This window comes from Dendropsophus ebraccatus, chromosome 9, assembly GCF_027789765.1.
Source record: "Dendropsophus ebraccatus isolate aDenEbr1 chromosome 9, aDenEbr1.pat, whole genome shotgun sequence".
In the NCBI taxonomy this organism is placed as follows: Eukaryota; Metazoa; Chordata; class Amphibia; order Anura; family Hylidae; genus Dendropsophus; species Dendropsophus ebraccatus.
In genome coordinates, this window is record NC_091462.1 from 118,763,834 (window position 1) to 118,784,204 (window position 20,371).

At 43.0% G+C, this 20,371-nt stretch overlaps 2 protein-coding genes across 2 annotated transcripts in view; both read right to left on the minus strand.

The window, feature by feature from the left end:
* Positions 1–20,371, minus strand: part of LOC138801669 (mas-related G-protein coupled receptor member H-like) — a 566,124-nt gene that overhangs the window by 448,707 nt on the left and 97,046 nt on the right. The window lies entirely within an intron of this gene.
* Positions 18,619–19,548, minus strand: LOC138801918 (olfactory receptor 10AG1-like). The gene has a single exon (XM_069985015.1). The coding sequence runs from the start codon at positions 19,546–19,548 to the stop codon at positions 18,619–18,621; it is 930 nt and encodes a 309-aa protein (XP_069841116.1).

The following is a 20,371-nucleotide window of genomic DNA, read 5'->3' on the forward strand; positions in this document are numbered from 1 at the left end:
ACTATCCTTTCCTACCAACCCTTCTCCTATGTCACTATCCTTACCTACCAACCCTTCTCCTATGTCACTATCCTTACCCACCGAACCTTCTCCTATGTCACTATCCTTACCTTCCAACCCTTCCCCTATGTCACTATCCTTACCTACCAAACCTTCTCCTATGTCACTATCCTTACCTACCAACCCTTCTCCTATGTCACTATCCTTACCCACCAACCCTTCTCCTATGTCACTATCCTTACCCACCAAACCTTCTCCTATGTCACTATCCTTACCTTCCAACCCTTCTTCTATGTCACTATCCTTACCTTCCAACCCTTCCCCTATGTCACTATCCTTACCTACCAAACCTTCCCCTATGTCACTGTCCTTACCCACCAACCCTTCTCCTATATCACTATCTTTACCCACCAACCCTTCTCCTATATCACTATCCTTACCTACCAAACCTTCTCCTATGTCACTATCCTTACCCACCAACCCTTTTCGTCTGTCGCTATCCTTCCCTACCAACCCTTCTCCTATGTCACTATCCTTACCCACCAACCCTTCTCCTATGTCACTATCCTTACCCACCAAACCTTCTCCTATGTCACTATCCTTACCTTCCAACCCTTCTTCTATGTCACTATCCTTACCTTCCAACCCTTCCCCTATGTCACTATCCTTACCCACCAACCTTTCTCCTATATCACTATCCTTACCCACCAAACCTTCTCTTATGTCACTATCCTTACCCACCAAACCTTCTCCTATGTCACTATCCTTACCTTCCAACCCTTCTCCTATATCACTATCCTTACCCACCAACCCTTCTCCTATATCACTATCCTTACCTACCAAACCTTCTCCTATGTCACTATCCTTACCCACCAACCCTTTTCCTCTGTCGCTATCCTTCCCTACCAACCCTTCTCCTATGTCACTATCCTTACCCACCAACCCTTCTCCTATATCACTATCCTTACCCACCAACCCTTCTCCTATATCACTATCCTTACCTTATAAACCTTCCCCTATGTCACTATCCTTACCCACCAACCCTTCTCCTATATCACTATCCTTACCCACCAACCCTTCTCCTATGTCACTATCCTTACCTACCAACCCTTCTCCTATGTCACTATCCTTACCTACCAACCCTTCTCCTATGTCACTATCCTTACCTACCAACCCTTCTCCTATGTCACTATCCTTACCTACCAACCCTTCTCCTATGTCACTTTCCTTACCCACCAACCCTTCTCCTATATCACTATCCTTACCTACCAACCCTTCTCCTATGTCACTATACTTACCTACCAACCCTTCTCCTATGTCACTATCCTTACCTACCAACCCTTCTCCTATGTCACTATCCTTACCTACCAAACCTTCTCCTATGTCACTATCCTTACCTACCAACCCTTCTCCTATGTCACTATCCCTACCCACCAACCCTTCTCCTATGTCACTATCCTTACCTACCAATCCTTCTCCTATGTCACTATCCTTACCTACCAACCCTTCTCCTATGTCACTATCCCTACCCACCAACCCTTCTCCTATGTCACTATCCTTACCTACCAATCCTTCTCCAATGTCACTATCCTTACCTACCAACCCTTCTCCTATGTCACTATCCTTACCCACCAACCCTTCTCCTATGTCACTATCCTTACCCACCAAACCTTCTCCTATGTCACTTTCCTTACCTACCAATCCTTCTCCAATGTCACTATCCTTACCTACCAACCCTTCTCCTATGTCACTATCCTTACCTACCAACCCTTCTCCTATGTCACTATCCTTACCCACAAACCCTTCTCCTATGTCACTATCCTTACCTACCAACCCTTCTCCTATGTCACTATCCTTACCTACCAACCCTTCTCCTATGTCACTATCCTTACCCACCAACCCTTTTCCTCTGTCGCTATCCTTCCCTACCAACCCTTCTCCTATGTCACTATCCTTACCCACCAACCCTTCTCCTATGTCACTATCCTTACCCACCAAACCTTCTCCTATGTCACTATCCTTACCTTCCAACCCTTCTCCTATGTCACTATCCTTACCTACCAACCCTTCTCCTATGTCACTATCCTTACCTACCAAACCTTCTCCTATGTCACTATTCTTACCCACCAAACCTTCTCTTATGTCACTATCCTTACCCACCAAACCTTCTCCTATGTCACTATCCTTACCTTCCAACCCTTCTCCTATATCACTATCCTTACCCACCAACCCTTCTCCTATATCACTATCCTTACCTACCAAACCTTCTCCTATGTCACTATCCTTACCCACCAACCCTTTTCCTCTGTCGCTATCCTTCCCTACCAACCCTTCTCCTATGTCACTATCCTTACCCACCAACCCTTCTCCTATATCACTATCCTTACCCACCAACCCTTCTCCTATATCACTATCCTTACCTACCAAACCTTCCCCTATGTCACTATCCTTACCCACCAACCCTTCTCCTATATCACTATCCTTACCCACCAACCCTTCTCCTATGTCACTATCCTTACCTACCAACCCTTCTCCTATGTCACTATCCTTACCTACCAACCCTTCTCCTATGTCACTATCCTTACCTACCAACCCTTCTCCTATGTCACTATCCTTACCTACCAACCCTTCTCCTATGTCACTTTCCTTACCCACCAACCCTTCTCCTATATCACTATCCTTACCTACCAACCCTTCTCCTATGTCACTATACTTACCTACCAACCCTTCTCCTATGTCACTATCCTTACCTACCAACCCTTCTCCTATGTCACTATCCTTACCTACCAAACCTTCTCCTATGTCACTATCCTTACCTACCAACCCTTCTCCTATGTCACTATCCCTACCCACCAACCCTTCTCCTATGTCACTATCCTTACCTACCAATCCTTCTCCTATGTCACTATCCTTACCTACCAACCCTTCTCCTATGTCACTATCCCTACCCACCAACCCTTCTCCTATGTCACTATCCTTACCTACCAATCCTTCTCCAATGTCACTATCCTTACCTACCAACCCTTCTCCTATGTCACTATCCTTACCCACCAACCCTTCTCCTATGTCACTATCCTTACCTACCAACCCTTCTCCTATGTCACTTTCCTTACCTACCAATCCTTCACCAATGTCACTATCCTTACCTACCAACCCTTCTCCTATGTCACTATCCTTACCTACCAACCCTTCTCCTATGTCACTATCCTTACCCACAAACCCTTCTCCTATGTCACTATCCTTACCTACCAACCCTTCTCCTATGTCACTATCCTTACCTACCAACCCTTCTCCTATGTCACTATCCTTACCCACCAGCCCTTCTCCTATGTCACTATCCTTACCTACCAACCCTTCTGCTATGTCACTATCCTTACCCACCAAACCTTCTCCTATGTCACTATTCTTACCTACCAACCCTTCTCCTATATCCCTATCCTTACCTACCAACCCTTCTCCTATGTCACTATCCTTACCTACCAACCCTTCTCCTTTGTCACTATCCTTACCTACCAAACCTTCTCCTATGTCACTATTCTTACCTACCAACCCTTCTCCTATATCCCTATCCTTACCTACCAACCCTTCTCCTGTGTCACTATCCTTACCTACCAACCCTTCTCCTATGTCACTATCCTTACCTACCAACCCTTCTCCTATGTCACTATCCTTACCCACCAACCCTTCTCCTATGTCACTATCCTTACCTACCAACCCTTCTCCTATGTCACTATCCTTACCTTCCAACCCTTCTTCTATGTCACTATCCTTACCTACCAACCCTTCTCCTATGTCACTATCCTTACCTACCAACCCTTCTCCTATGTCACTATCCTTACCTTCCAACCCTTCTTCTATGTCACTATCCTTACCTACCAACCCTTCTCCTATGTCACTATCCTTACCTACCAACCCTTCTCCTATGTCACTATCCTTACCTACCAACCCTTCTCCTATGTCACTATTCTTACCTACCAACCCTTCTCCTATGTCACTATCCTTACCCACCGAACCTTCTCCTATGTCACTATCCTTACCTACCAACCCTTCTCCTATGTCACTATCGTTACCTACTAAACCATCCCCCTATGTTACTTACAAACATATTTACAAGAATAGGACCCAGAACAGACCCTTGTAGCCACCACGTGTATCCAGTCTCTGCTCGGAATATTCACCATTACCAACAATGCTCTTATTTCTATCCTTCACCAACCACAAATCCAGGGATTAAGTCAAATTTTCTCTAACTTCTCTATCAGATCTTTATGGTGAACTGAGTCTTTGCTGAAGTCAAGATAGGTGATATCCCCGACACCTTCATCCAACACTTTTGTGACATAAATCAATGAGATTAGTCTGACCTGATCTTCCCTCAGTGAAGGCATGCTGGGTTTCCGCATAAATATGGTAACAAGACCAGGCTACTACATAGGTAGTATAACAAAAACAACTTATTATATACATACAGTTAGAACAGTAACGGAACAAAGATACAATAGAACCAAGATTACTGCATAAATATGGCAACAGAACAAAGCTTACCACATAGATATGGAAAAAGAACCAAGCTTACTACATAGATGAGGTAACAGAAGTCATGTTAAAGGTTTTATTAAAGGGCATGTACTGTGCACAGCTCAAGACTGATGAAAAGTACATAGAAGTTGATGGCATTGATCGGGAGCAGCTTAATTCTTCAGTTGGAAGCAAAGCAGCACTGTCCCCAAGAGGAGGAGAAATTTTTAGATACAGTATCAGATCCAAGAGAGGGTAACAAAATTAGTCTAAGTACAAGGATATCATCACTAAACTTAGCGTTATAGATATGGTGCCAAAACCAATCATAGCACATAGACAAATAACAAAACCAAGCTTAGTGCAGAGATGCAGTGACTGAACCAAACCTACTCCACAGATGGGATTGCAGAACTGTTCACTGCAAAACTACAGAACTAGACCAGTTCTTGGTTCTGTTACCATCTATTCAGTAAGGTTGGCTTAAATATGGAGTCTAGTTTATTGATATGGTAACAGAATTAAGCTTTGAACCCATTTTTTCTAAATTTTTGGAAATTGTGGAACATAAAGATGGAACAATAGATGCCACTATGGAAGGACACCAGTCTACCATTTCTCAGTGATACACAACAATTTCAAAAGTCTGTGCCACATTGGAAATGTGATGAACGGAAAAATGGCCTCACACCGCAGGCTTCTTCTGACTTTTTACCATCAAGATGTATTCCAGCGTCCAGCCATGGACATGGACAGGGAATGGAGAAAATATACAGTTACAAAGGACTATATACAGTTACTGTACATGCGGCTATTTCAGCAGAACGTCACCCTTATCACCATTGACATAATAAGGAGGCTGTTAGGTTATAAGGGATTCCTGGTTCTCTGCTAGATATCTGACATCACACAAAGGGATAATACATGCCCCGAACACTGAGAAGCAGCATGACTACAAATCACCAGTCTCACTTAAAGGAGAAGTCCGGTGAAAATTTTTATTAAAATATTGTATTGCCCTGGAAAAGTTATACAAATTACCAATATACACTTATTACGGGAAATGCTTATAAAGGGCTTTTTTCCCTGCACCTACTACTGCATCAAGGCGTCACTTCCTGGATAACATGGTGATTTCACGACTCCCAGAGCTGTGCGGCTGTGGCTGCTGGAGAGGATGATGGCAGGGGGACACTGAGGGACACAGGGCACTGGAGGGACACTGAGCATCCCTCTGCCATCATCCTCTCCAGCAGCTACAGCCCGCACAGCTCTGGGAGTTGGGTCGTGACGTCACCATTTTATCCAGGAAGTGACATCACCATTTTATCCAGGAAGTGAAGCCTTGATGCAGTGATAAGTGCAGGGAAAAAAAGCACTTTATGTGCATTTCCCGTAATAAGTGTATATTGGGGATTTGTAAAACTTTTGGGGGGCAACACAATACTTTAATAAAAAATTTTGCCGGACTTCTCCTTTAAGGGCATTTTATACCGGCTGATTATCGACCAGGAGCGTTTCGGTAAAATGGTGGTGGGATTTACCAAAGCTTCTTCAACGTGCAAATCATTTTTAGATGCAATTGTTTTTATATTGTGTAAATTAATTGCATCCTGTACAGATTTATCACGCCATGGGCAATTTTTAAAAAATTCACCAGGCACAAAAAGAAATACGAGTTAGAACTGGTTAAAAAATATAGAGAAACGCTCATATAAAAAGTATAACTTAAATAGTAAATTCCAGAATATTTGAAGGAAATGGTTGGGCACCACCAGGCTCTTGTGTCCCATTATACTCTGATCAGACAGTGCACTCCCATATCAGCAAACACAGGGCCAACAAAAAGCACACATATCTTACACATATTATACACATATAATGTATGGTCCTGCTCCGTACATCACTCACCTGTGCGGCTGATATAACAGAATATACAGATATATAACATATAATGTATGGTCCTGCTCGGTACATCACTCACCTGTGCGGCTGATATAACACAGAATATACAGATATATAACATATAATGTATGGTCCTGCTCCGTACATCACCTGTGCGGCTGATATAACAGAATATACAGATATATAACATATAATGTATGGTCCTGCTCCGTACATCACCTGTGCGGCTGATATAACAGAATATACAGATATATAACATATAATGTATGGTCCTGCTCCGTACATCACTCACCTGTGCGGCTGATATAACAGAATATACAGATATATAACATATAATGTATGGTCCTGCTCCGTACATCACCTGTGCGGCTGATATAACAGAATATACAGATATATAACATATAATGTATGGTCCTGCTCCGTACATCACCTGTGCGGCTGATATAACAGAATATACAGATATATAACATATATTGTATGGTCCTGCTCCGTACATCACCTGTGCGGCTGATATAACACAGAATATACAGATATATAACATATAATGTATGGTCCTGCTCCGTACATTACTCACCTGTGCGGCTGATATAACAGAATATACAGATATATAACATATAATGTATGGTCCTGCTCCGTACATCACCTGTGCGGCTGATATAACAGAATATACAGATATATAACATATAATGTATGGTCCTGCTCCGTACATCACCTGTGCGGCTGATATAACACAGAATATACAGATATATAACATATAATGTATGGTCCTGCTCCCTACATCACCTGTGCCGCTGATATAACAGTATACAGATATATAACATATAATGTATGGTCCTGCTCCCTACATCACTTACCTGTGCGGCTGATATAACACAGAATATACAGATATATAACATATAATGTATGGTCCTGCTCCGTACATCACTCACCTGTGCGGCTGATATAACACAGAATATACAGATATATAACATATAATGTATGGTCCTGCTCCGTACATTACTCACCTGTGCGGCTGATATAACACAGAATATACAGATATATAACATATAATGTATGGTCCTGCTCCGTACATCACCTGTGCGGCTGATATAACAGAATATACAGATATATAACATATAATGTATGGTCCTGCTCCATACATCACCTGTTTGGCTGATATAACAGAATATACAGATATATAACATATAATGTATGGTCCTGCTCCGTACATCACCTGTGCGGCTGATATAACAGAATATACAGATATATAACATATAATGTATGGTCCTGCTCCGTACATCACCTGTGCGGCTGATATAACACAGAATATACAGATATATAACATATAATGTATGGTCCTGCTCCGTACATCACCTGTGCGGCTGATATAACAGAATATACAGATATATAACATATAATGTATGGTCCTGCTCCATACATCACCTGTGCGGCTGATATAACACAGAATATACAGATATATAACATATAATGTATGGTCCTGCTCCGTACATCACTCACCTGTGCGGCTGATATAACACAGAATATACAGATATATAACATATAATGTATGGTCCTGCTCCGTACATCACTCACCTGTGCGGCTGATATAACACAGAATATACAGATATATAACATATAATGTATGGTCCTGCTCCGTACATCACTCACCTGTTCGGCTGATATAACACAGAATATACAGATATATAACATATAATGTATGGTCCTGCTCCGTACATTACTCACCTGTGCGGCTGATATAACAGAATATACAGATATATAACATATAATGTATGGTCCTGCTCCATACATCACCTGTGCGGCTGATATAACACAGAATATACAGATATATAACATATAATGTATGGTCCTGCTCCGTACATCACCTGTGCGGCTGATATAACACAGAATATACAGGTATATAACATATAATGTATGGTCCTGCTCCGTACATCACCTGTGCGGCTGATATAACAGAATATACAGATATATAACATATAATGTATGGTCCTGCTCCGTACATCACCTGTTTGGCTGATATAACAGAATATACAGATATATAACATATAATGTATGGTCCTGCTCCGTACATCACTCACCTGTGCGGCTGATATAACACAGAATATACAGATATATAACATATAATGTATGGTCCTGCTCCGTACATCACCTGTGCGGCTGATATAACACAGAATATATAGATATATAACATATAATGTATGGTCCTGCTCCGTACATCACTCACCTGTGCGGCTGATATAACAGAATATACAGATATATAACATATAATGTATGGTCCTGCTCCCTACATCACTTACCTGTGCGGCTGATATAACACAGAATATACAGATATATAACATATAATGTATGGTCCTGCTCCGTACATCACTCACCTGTGCGGCTGATATAACACAGAATATACAGATATATAACATATAATGTATGGTCCTGCTCCGTACATTACTCACCTGTGCGGCTGATATAACACAGAATATACAGATATATAACATATAATGTATGGTCCTGCTCCGTACATCACCTGTGCGGCTGATATAACAGAATATACAGATATATAACATATAATGTATGGTCCTGCTCCGTACATCACCTGTGCGGCTGATATAACACAGAATATACAGATATATAACATATAATGTATGGTCCTGCTCTGTACATCACCTGTGCGGCTGATATAACAGAATATACAGATATATAACATATAATGTATGGTCCTGCTCTGTACATCACCTGTGCGGCTGATATAACACAGAATATACAGGTATATAACATATAATGTATGGTCCTGCTCCGTACATCACCTGTGCGGCTGATATAACAGAATATACAGATATATAACATATAATGTATGGTCCTGCTCCGTACATCACTCACCTGTGCGGCTGATATAACAGTATACAGATATATAACATATAATGTATGGTCCTGCTCTGTACATCACCTGTGCGGCTGATATAACACAGAATATACAGGTATATAACATATAATGTATGGTCCTGCTCCGTACATCACCTGTGCGGCTGATATAACACAGAATATACAGATATATAACATATAATGTATGGTCCTGCTCCGTACATTACTCACCTGTGCGGCTACAGATATATAACATATAATGTATGGTCCTGCTCCATACATTACTCACCTGTGCGGCTGATATAACAGTATACAGATATATAACATATAATGTATGGTCCTGCTCTGTATATCACCTGTGCGGCTGATATAACAGTATACAGATATATAACATATAATGTATGGTCCTGCTCCCTACATCACTTACCTGTGCGGCTGATATAACACAGAATATACAGATATATAACATATAATGTATGGTCCTGCTCCGTACATCACCTGTGCGGCTACAGATATATAACATATAATGTATGGTCCTGCTCCATACATTACTCACCTGTGCGGCTGATATAACAGTATACAGATATATAACATATAATGTATGGTCCTGCTCTGTATATCACCTGTGCGGCTGATATAACAGTATACAGATATATAACATATAATGTATGGTCCTGCTCCCTACATCACTTACCTGTGCGGCTGATATAACACAGAATATACAGATATATAACATATAATGTATGGTCCTGCTCCGTACATCACCTGTGCGGCTACAGATATATAACATATAATGTATGGTCCTGCTCCATACATTACTCACCTGTGCGGCTGATATAACAGTATACAGATATATAACATATAATGTATGGTCCTGCTCTGTATATCACCTGTGCGGCTGATATAACAGAATATACAGATATATAACATATAATGTATGGTCCTGCTCCGTACATCACCTGTGCGGCTGATATAACAGAATATACAGATATATAACATATAATGTATGGTCCTGCTCCGTACATCACCTGTGCAGCTGATATAATACAGAATATACAGATATATAACATATAATGTATGGTCCTGCTCCGTACATCACCTGTGCGGCTGATATAACACAGAATATACAGATATATAACATATAATGTATGGTCCTGCTCCGTACATCACTCACCTGTGCGGCTGATATAACAGAATATACAGATATATAACATATAATGATCCTGCTCCATACATTACTCACCTGTGCGGCGAATATAACAGAATATACAGATATATAACATATAATGTATGGTCCTGCTCCGTACATCACCTGTGCGGCTGATATAACACAGAATATACAGATATATAACATATAATGTATGGTCCTGCTCCGTACATCACCTGTGCGGCTGATATAACACAGAATATACAGATATATAACATATAATGTATGGTCCTGCTCCGTACATCACCTGTGCGGCTGATATAACACAGAATATACAGATATATAACATATAATGTATGGTCCTGCTCCGTACATCACTCACCTGTGCGGCTGATATAACAGAATATACAGATATATAACATATAATGTATGGTCCTGCTCCGTACATCACCTGTGCGGCTGATATAACAGAATATACAGATATATAACATATAATGTATGGTCCTGCTCCGTACATCACCTGTGCGGCTGATATAACAGAATATACAGATATATAACATATAATATATGGTCCTGCTCCGTACATCACTCACCTGTGCGGCTGAGCAGAGCAGCAGCCGCCTTACACCTCAGCCTAGTATATAGCTCTGTCCATCCTTCGGGGGATATTCTCTGGGGCCGCACCAGCTCTGTTTTGAATTTTATCATCTTAGAAATATCTAATAATGAGACTGAAGATTATAGGTGGAACACGGCCAGAAAAGTTCTAAAATATAATCTCTGACTTATCAGTATATACTGTATGTAGTGTACAGGATGACTCAAAGGCAAGAAAATGGCCACAATTAATGAAATCATTCAGCAGATGATCCAATTACAGACTCAAGTATTGGGAGAAGGGGGAACCTGTTAGGTCCCTGACATAGCAGCCATCTTTATTATCGCCATCTTCAATTCAACTTCAGCTTTGAAAATGAAAATGACCCCATGGTAACAATAAAGAGCCCCTGATCTTGTTGATGACCCCCATAATAGTAATAATGACCTCATAGTAATGAGCCTCTGGTCGTGTTGATGATTCCATGGTAATGACACGTTGGAGACACAACAACTGTAATTTGAAAAGTAAGGACAAGGAGAGAAAGGAGCTGCTGCACCTCACACCTATGGCTGACACTAATGCCTCTCGGCTACTTTTAAAAAACATCGACAGGATGTTGGTATATAATTTGATCAAACCATATTGCCTCATGTACCACATGCAGGTCCCCTGGCTCACATGGATCCCTACACTAACTCACCACTGTGTCAGTCAGCGACCGCCAACCCCACAAAGCGAGCACAAGCAGGGAAGGGAGGCCACGGAATGGCCCTGCAACAACACTGTCACAGGACCAAACCCCAAGGGCCTTCCCACAAGCAGTCTTGGTGGCACCTTTCTTTGCCCGCAGCGCCTGCTGGGTGTTTGGGGGTTTGGTCCTGTGACAGTGGGGTTGCAGGGCCATTCCATGGCTCCCTTCCCTGCTTGCAATCAATTTGGGGTGCTGGCGGTCGCTGACCGACACAGTGTCGATTTAGTGTAAGGACTTATGTGAGCCAGGGGACCTGCATGTGGTACATGAGGCAATATGGTTTGATCAAATTATATACCAACATCCTGTTGATGGTTTTTAAATGTAGCTGAGAGGCATTAGTGTCAGACATAGTTGGGAGGTGCAGCAGCTCATTTCACTCCTTGTGCGTATTGTGATTTGGAAAAACTGTGTGCAATGAGAGGTTGCCTGTAGTGTAGCCATGATAGTTTTATCTTGGAATATCAATTTATCTTGGTGGTCTAAAGGTTGTGGTTGATGAGGTGTAAAGAAAGGCTCCTAGTACTAGCCCTCCTCCTGAACTGTGAATATGTTCAGGCTCATGGACCTATTATTTTAACATGGTAAAGTATAATAGAATAGTGAGAGTGTGTTCCAGAGATTGTCTGTATAAAGATGACATTGATCTGCTGGAAATTGAATGTTTTTGCCAAAAGCAAATTGGTATACATTCTTCGGTCTAGATGCATTATTTACTTTACAAATTTTTGTGCCAAGACAGTGAACAAAAGTATCTAGAAAAGGGCAAGGACTTAAAATGCTTTAATATGTGTTAAAGAAGGACAACCAAGAGGGGGAGTATGCAGTGTCCCAGAAATAGTTTCCCGGCTGCTGTATGTTTAAGGTTTCATGTAGCTGAGGAATATAGTACATTGTTTGGCACTCCGTACAGTACTTGGCATTGTTTGTTCTATGTATTTGCTGCTGGTTTACTTGTCACACTGCAACACACTGCTTAAAAGGGTTATCCAGCGCTACAAAAACATGGCATCTTTCTTCCAGAGACAGCTGCCTTTAAAAATCCAAAGCATGTGGCCAAAAGACACAAGAGCGAGCTGGCCCAGAATTAGCACGAAGCACAGCAGAGGAGTGGGCAGAACCAAGACTTGGACAGTGTGTTAGGAATATGACTTTGCGCTCCTCGGTCCATGCCGGGCGGTCGAGGAAGCGCTGAGTTTGGCTGTGTTTTTTTTTTACTCTGTCTGTATTGTGTTGTATTTGCCGGCCACACCCGCTTTTCCTGGCAGACTCCTGGCGGTGCAGGGGTTACTGCTCTGCTTGATCTTCTCAGCTGAACTTGCTGCTGGGATCAGGGCTGGTCCAATCATCTGCTGGACTTAAGTCTCTGATCCAAGATAAAAAGCAGCAAGTTTCTCCCTTCCCTGCTGACTATTAGAGTTCACTCGCCTGCTCAGCTCCCTGTTTAGTTCCTCTGATCTCTGTATTCTGGACCTTCTGCATCTGACCTCGACTATTCTCCTGTTTGCTGTTTTTGTACTTCGCCGCTCGACTGTTGCTGACCTGGTTTGTCTGACACCTCTTATTGTGTTTTGTTTGTCTGTCCGTGCTCTGTGTGTCGCACCTATTCAGTGTAGGGACCGACTCCGTGGTTGTCCGGGCCACTTAGGGCCGTCCGTGGCTATTAGGCAGGGTCAGTGGGTGGGGTCAGCTCAGGGCTCACTGTCCGTGTCTTGTCAGACTGCCTTTGCCATACTGACCATAACAGAATAGTCAGCCCAAAAAATTGTTGGGGTAACCTAGCATTATGGACGCCATGAAGACTCTGGTGAACCAGATGCAAGGTCTGAACACGCTGGTTCAGAACCTTGCTGAGCGCGTCCAGGAACAAGAGACTGCACCCCGACAGGTGACCATGACCACCCCTCTACCTCCGGAACCTCCGGTGCAGCTCCCTGAAAAGTATAAGGGAGACAGGAAGCATTTCCGAACATTTAGAGAGGGGTGCAAGTTGTTTTTTCGTTTGTGCCCCCACTCCTCTGGAGATGAGGACCAAAGGGTGGGCATTATTATGTCCCTCTTGCAGGGTCCTCCTCAGGAGTGGGCTTTTTCATTACCCCCTGGATCCATGGAGTTGACCTCCGTGGATCAATTTTTTTCTGCCCTAGGACTCCTGTATGACGATCCAGACCTAGCAGCGGAAGCAGAACGGCAACTGACTTCCATGAAACAGGGAAAGAGACCTGTGGAGGAGTACTGTGCGGAATTCAGACAGTGGTGTGTGTCATCTGGCTGGAATGACCCCGCACTGCGGTGCCAGTTCCGGATGGGGTTGTCGGACCAGCTTAAAGACCTATTAGTGGTATACCCTACCCCCGACACCTTAGAAGAAACAATGACTTTGGCGATTAGGGTTGACAGGCGACTCAGAGACAGACATAGGGAGAAAGGAACTTCTGAGTCTTCTAGTTCTCTTCCTGTTATTGACTGTGTTTCTCAGCCTCCTCCTTCTGTTCCTCTGTCACAAGAAGAACCCATGCAGCTTGGAGCCTCAGATGCCAAGACCCGACGAGCCTTCCGCTTGCAACACAACCTCTGCCTATACTGTGGTAAACTCGGTCATCGTGTGAGGTCCTGTCCTGCTAGACCTGACCAGCCAGCTGAAAGACTCCAGCGCCTGAGTGACCATCGAGGGGGTCATTCAGGTGCACAGGTATCCCTTGAACATAAAAACAAAGTATTGGTACCTATCTCACTTTGTTTGGGGCACAAATTGGTCTCGGGTTTTGCTCATGTGGATTCTGGGGCCTCCGCCAATTTCATTAGCTCCAGTTTTTGGTCACGTTTAGAGGCATGTCCGCTTTTGCTCAATAATCCGCTGACCATCACTGGTGCGGATTCTACCCCTTTGGCCCGGGGTAGAATCTGCTATATCACTCCGACTATGAAGGTGCAGGTTGGGTCAATTCACCAAGAAATGCTTGACTTTTTAATCATGGGCAATTTATCTACTGATGTTATTCTGGGTTTACCTTGGTTGAGTAAACATAATCCTGTTTTTGATTGGTCCACTCGTGAATTGGTAAAATGGGGATCTGAGTGCTCTCCTCATTGTATTTCGCTGAATGCCGCAGATGTCTTCCCCAAGGAGGGGGAGATCCCGGAGTTTATTTCCGATTTCTCAGATGTGTTTGACGAGAAGGCTGTTGATGTGTTGCCACCTCATAGGCCATATGATTGCTCCATTGATTTGATCCCTGGTACTAAATACCCTAAAGGTAGAATTTTTAATTTGTCTAGGCCTGAGAGGGAGGCTATGCGAGAGTACATTCAGGAAAGCCTCCGCAAGGGTCACATTCGTCCCTCCAGCTCTCCCATGGGTGCAGGGTTCTTTTTTGTTGGTAAAAAGGATGGTGGTCTTAGACCGTGTATTGATTACCGAGAACTAAATAAGATCACTTTCAAAAACCAGCACCCCCTTCCTCTTATTCCAGATCTCTTTAATCAGATTGTGGGTGCTCAGTGGTTCTCCAAGATAGATCTTCGTGGGGCCTACAATCTGATCAGAATAAGGGAGGGGGATGAGTGGAAGACTGCCTTCAATACCCCTGAGGGACATTTCGAGTATCGGGTGATGCCATTTGGTCTAAGTAATGCCCCTGCAGTATTCCAGCATTTTGTGAATGACATATTCAGGGAACATCTGGGGAAATTCTTGGTGGTGTATTTGGATGATATCCTAATTTTTTCGCCGGATTGGTCTTCCCACGTAAACCATGTTCGCACTGTTATGCATTTGCTTAGAAATAATAACTTGTTTGCCAAACTGTCCAAATGCCAATTCGGAATCCAGAAGGTCTCTTTTCTGGGGTACATCATTTCTCCCAACTCTTTTAGTATGGATCCTGTCAAAGTGGCAGCCATTGAGAAATGGGAACGTCCCACTAACCTTAAGGCATTGCAAAGATTCTTGGGATTTGCCAACTATTATAGAAAATTTATTAAGGGATTTTCCATAATTGCTAAACCCCTTACTGACCTGACCAGAAAAGGGGCTGACCTAGATAACTGGACTCCCAAGGCAATAGAGGCATTTGGACAGTTAAAAAGATGTTTCTCCAAGGCACCCATGCTCATCCAGCCTGATCTGGAGCAACCTTTTGTTATTGAAGTTGATGCTTCAGAGGTGGGGGTTGGTGCGGTTCTTTCTCAGGGCCCTGAGAGTCTCACCAATCTCCGACCTATAGCTTACTTCTCCAGGAAATTTTCCCCAGCAGAAGGAAATTATGATATTGGTAACAGGGAACTGCTTGCCATCAAGTGGGCATTCGACGAATGGAGGCATTTCCTTGAAGGAGCTAAACACAAGGTCAGGGTACTAACTGACCACAAAAACTTATTGTACCTAGACAAGGCCAAACGCCTAACCCCTCGACAGGCGAGGTGGGCATTGTTCTTTACTCGTTTTGATTTTGAGATAACCTATCGTCCAGGTTCTAAAAATGTCAAAGCTGATGCCCTATCGCGGAGTTTTGATGCCAGTAATGTCCCCAAAGGTGAACCAGAAAATATACTTGCGCCCGGGGTGGTCCTTGCCATCCTCCAACCTGATCTTGTCGCTCAGGTGGTAGAGTCTCAGTCCCTTGCCCCTGAAAATACTCCGGAGGGAAAACTCTTTGTACCCCCCAATCTCCGGCTTAGAGTCTTGGAGGAAACCCATTGTTCTGTTCTGGCTGGTCACCCAGGAATTGCTGGTACCAAGTATCTCCTCTCAAGGCAATATTGGTGGCCATCTTGGTCCCAAGATGTAAAATTTTTTGTTAAAGCTTGTGAAGTCTGTGCTAGGTCCAAGGTCCCTCGTAGGTTACCAGAGGGCCTCCTCCACCCTCTTCCTATACCTAGGAGACCATGGACCCACCTCGCTATGGACTTCATCACAGATTTGCCATTGTCCAAAGGGAAAACAGTGATCTGGGTGGTGGTGGACAGATTCTCCAAAATGTGCCATCTTATTCCGTTGAAAAAACTCCCCAATGCTTGTACTTTGGCCACTCTGTTCATAAACCATATCCTAAGGTTACATGGGGTTCCTGAAAACATTGTCTCTGATAGGGGAGTGCAATTTGTCTCCAAATTCTGGAGAGAACTATGTGGTCGTTTGGGGATTTCGTTGTCTTTTTCGTCTGCCTTTCACCCCCAGTCTAATGGGCCGACGGAGAGGGTAAACCAATCCTTAGAACAATTTCTTAGATGTTTTGTATCATGTTCTCAGGATAAATGGAAAAACTATTTGCCTCTAGCAGAGTTCGCGCTTAATAATAGAGAGAGTCAGTCTACCAAAATGTCGCCTTTCTTTTGCAATTATGGGTATAATCCCAGGTATTCATCGGCTCACTCTCCAGAGTCTGTAAATCCTTCAGCTGAAGTTATCTATCAAAGACTGTGCACAGTCTGGCCATGAATATCAGGTAGGGGACAAGGCGTGGCTCTCCACGAGAAATCTTAAGCTCAGAGTCCCTTCTGGAAAATTAGCACCTAAATACATTGGTCCTTATCTGATTACAGAAATCATTAATCCTGTGTCCTTCCGCCTACAGTTACCCAATAATATGAGGATTCACAATGTCTTTCATAAATCATTGTTAAAAAAATATGTAGTTCCTGTGCTTCCAGTAGTCCTCCCTGCTCCTCTGGTCATCCAAGGTGAGCTGGAGTTTGAGGTGGACAAGATTTTGGACTCTTGCCAAGTTCAAAATTCCGTCCAATATCTTGTCCAGTGGAAAGGATTTGGTCCCGAGGAAAATACTTGGGTTGCCAGTAAGGACATACATGCCTCACGCCTTATCCGATAGTTTCATGCCCGTAACCCCTCTAAGCCTGGTCCTTTGAGTGAGGGTCCAGTGGCCCCTCATAAGAGGGGGGGTACTGTTAGGAATATGACTTTGCGCTCCTCGGTCCATGCCGGGCGGTCGAGGAAGTGCTGAGTTTGTCTGTGGTTTTTTTTTACTCTGTCTGTATTGTGTTGTATTTGACGGCCACACCCGCTTTTCCTGGCAGACTCCTGGCAGTGCAGGGGTTACTGCTCTGCTTGATCTTCTCAGCTGAACTTGCTGCTGGGATCAGGGCTGGTCCAATCATCTGCTGGACTTAGTCTCTGATCCAAGATAAAAAGCAGCAAGTTTCTCCCTTCCCTGCTGACTATTAGAGTTCACTCGCCTGCTCAGCTCCCTGTTTAGTTCCTCTGATCTCTGTATTCTGGACCTCCTGCATCTGACCTCGACTATTCTCCTGTTTGCTGTTTTTGTACTTCGCCGATCGACTGTTGCTGACCTGGCTTGTCTGACACCTCTTATTGTGTTTTGTTTGTCTGTCCGTGCTCTGTGTGTCGCACCTATTCAGTGTAGGGACCGACTCCGTGGTTGTCCGGGCCGTTTAGGGCCGTCCGTGGCAATTAGGCAGGGTCAGTGGGTGGGGTCAGCTCAGGGCTCACTGTCCGTGTCTTGTCAGACTGCCTTTGCCATACTGACCATAACACAGTGCCACCAAGGGAAAGTAACAGATTGCTCTTGAGTGGCACCCAGTGGCATTACACTGCAGATCCCTTCCTTAAGGATAGTTAAGCCAAAAAAAATTTTTTTAATCTTTATGGGCTCTTGCTTCCCATGAATTGTTTATTTCTTATTTTTGCTGTTTTCTCAATTGTCCGTTGGATTGTTACAAGTTACTGTACAGATTATATAATTCTATGTTTAGAAGAAAAAGGATGAGGAAAAGAATGAAAATGTTCAGAAAGAGAAATTAGAGACAACAGAAACAGCAAATAAGAAAAGAGATTTGATCTCTTCCTTATTACATTATTTATTAGACTCAGTAGCTGTTGGGATTCTTAATGATGAGTTTTCTTATGGCGGCCTTCATCTCCTTGTTCCTCAGACTATAGATAAGAGGATTAATGGCCGGTATGACAATACAATAGAACAGAGATATCATCCTGCCATTGTCCTCAGATCCATAGGTGCCCAGGCGTAGATAGGTAAACATGGCGGTGCCATAGAAAAGGAAGACAGACACCAAGTGTGAGCTGCACGTGGACAGAGCTTTGTGTCTTCTCTCTGAGGAGTGAATGAGAAGGATGGAGCTCAGGATTTTGACGTACGAGCAGAGGATGAGGAGGAATGGGACAACAACTGCACACATGCAGGAAATGAAGACTAAGAGCTCATTGATGAACGTGTTGGTGCAAGCCAAGTAGAGAATTGGAAGACTGTCACAGAAGAAGTGGGCGATGCGCTTGGATCCACAATATGGCAAGGTAAAGATAAAAACTGTTTGTACAAAAGACACCAATGATCCAAAAAGCCAAGATCCTACAGTCAGCTTATAGCACATCTTAATGTTCATCACCGCAGTGTACCGTAATGGGTGACAGATCGCCATGTACCGGTCGAAGGCCATAACCCCCAGAAAAATACATTCTGACATTCCAATACAGAAAAATAAAAACATCTGAAAGGCACAGGCCGAAAAAGAGATGGTCCGATCTTTCGAAAGGAAGCTCTCCAGGACTTTTGGAACGGTGACTGTAGTGAAACAAAGTTCATGGAAAGATAAATTCCTCAGGAAGAAATACATTGGGGTTTGGAGAACTGGATCAAAGGACACAGCCAGTATGATGAGGCCATTACCAACTATTGTGGCAGTGTAGGAGAAGAGGAAGAATGTGAATAATATGGCCTGTAATGGTGGAGAGAGGTCCGAGAACCCGAGGAGGATGAACTCAGTGATGTTTGTCTGCATGTCTTCTGTTACGAGAAGTTTTGACTCTCTTGTAACTCTGCGAACATATAGAAGTGTGGATTGTAAATATTAATCTTCATCTCTATGTATAAAATATAAAAATTACTCCCTCCTCCACCTGTGCTTTACACTGCTAGCCATCGTCTTCTTTAGTTTAACATATGAGCTTTGCCTTCATATTTTTGTTCTTCCTAATACTGCCACCCACAGTTACTAGTCAATGGGCCAGAAAAGGAAAAGAGGAAAAAAATGGAGAACTAAAAAAAGAGAAGAACTAAGATGAAAAGGAAAATGATCGATGGAACAACTATAATAAAAGGAAGAAGCCGACGAAGAGGAAAAAATGGAGAACTAAAAGGAGAAGAACAAAGAAGAAAAGGAAAATGATCGATGGAACAACTATAATAAAAGGAAGAAGCCGACGAAGAGGAAAAAATGGAGAACTAAAAGGAGAAGAACAAAGAAGAAAAGGAAAATGATCGATGGAACAACTATAATAAAAGGAAGAAGCCGACGAAGAGGAAAAAATGGAGAACTAAAAGGAGAAGAACAAAGAAGAAAAGGAAAATGATCGATGGAACAACTATAATAAAAGGAAGAAGCCGCTATCACAGTTCTTGGTGCAGAAATCTGAAATCAGGCAAGGGACCAACTTCCACACTCTACAGTAAGCAGAAACAGTTTCATAAACTTTCTTCATTTTGACCGATGTTCCTTCTACTGTACAGTAAGCAGCAATATATATAGATGGTTGATATCAGTCTCTGTCCCAAAGGAGTGAAGTGGAGATACTAAGCGTCACCACAAACTGCTGAGCTGTATG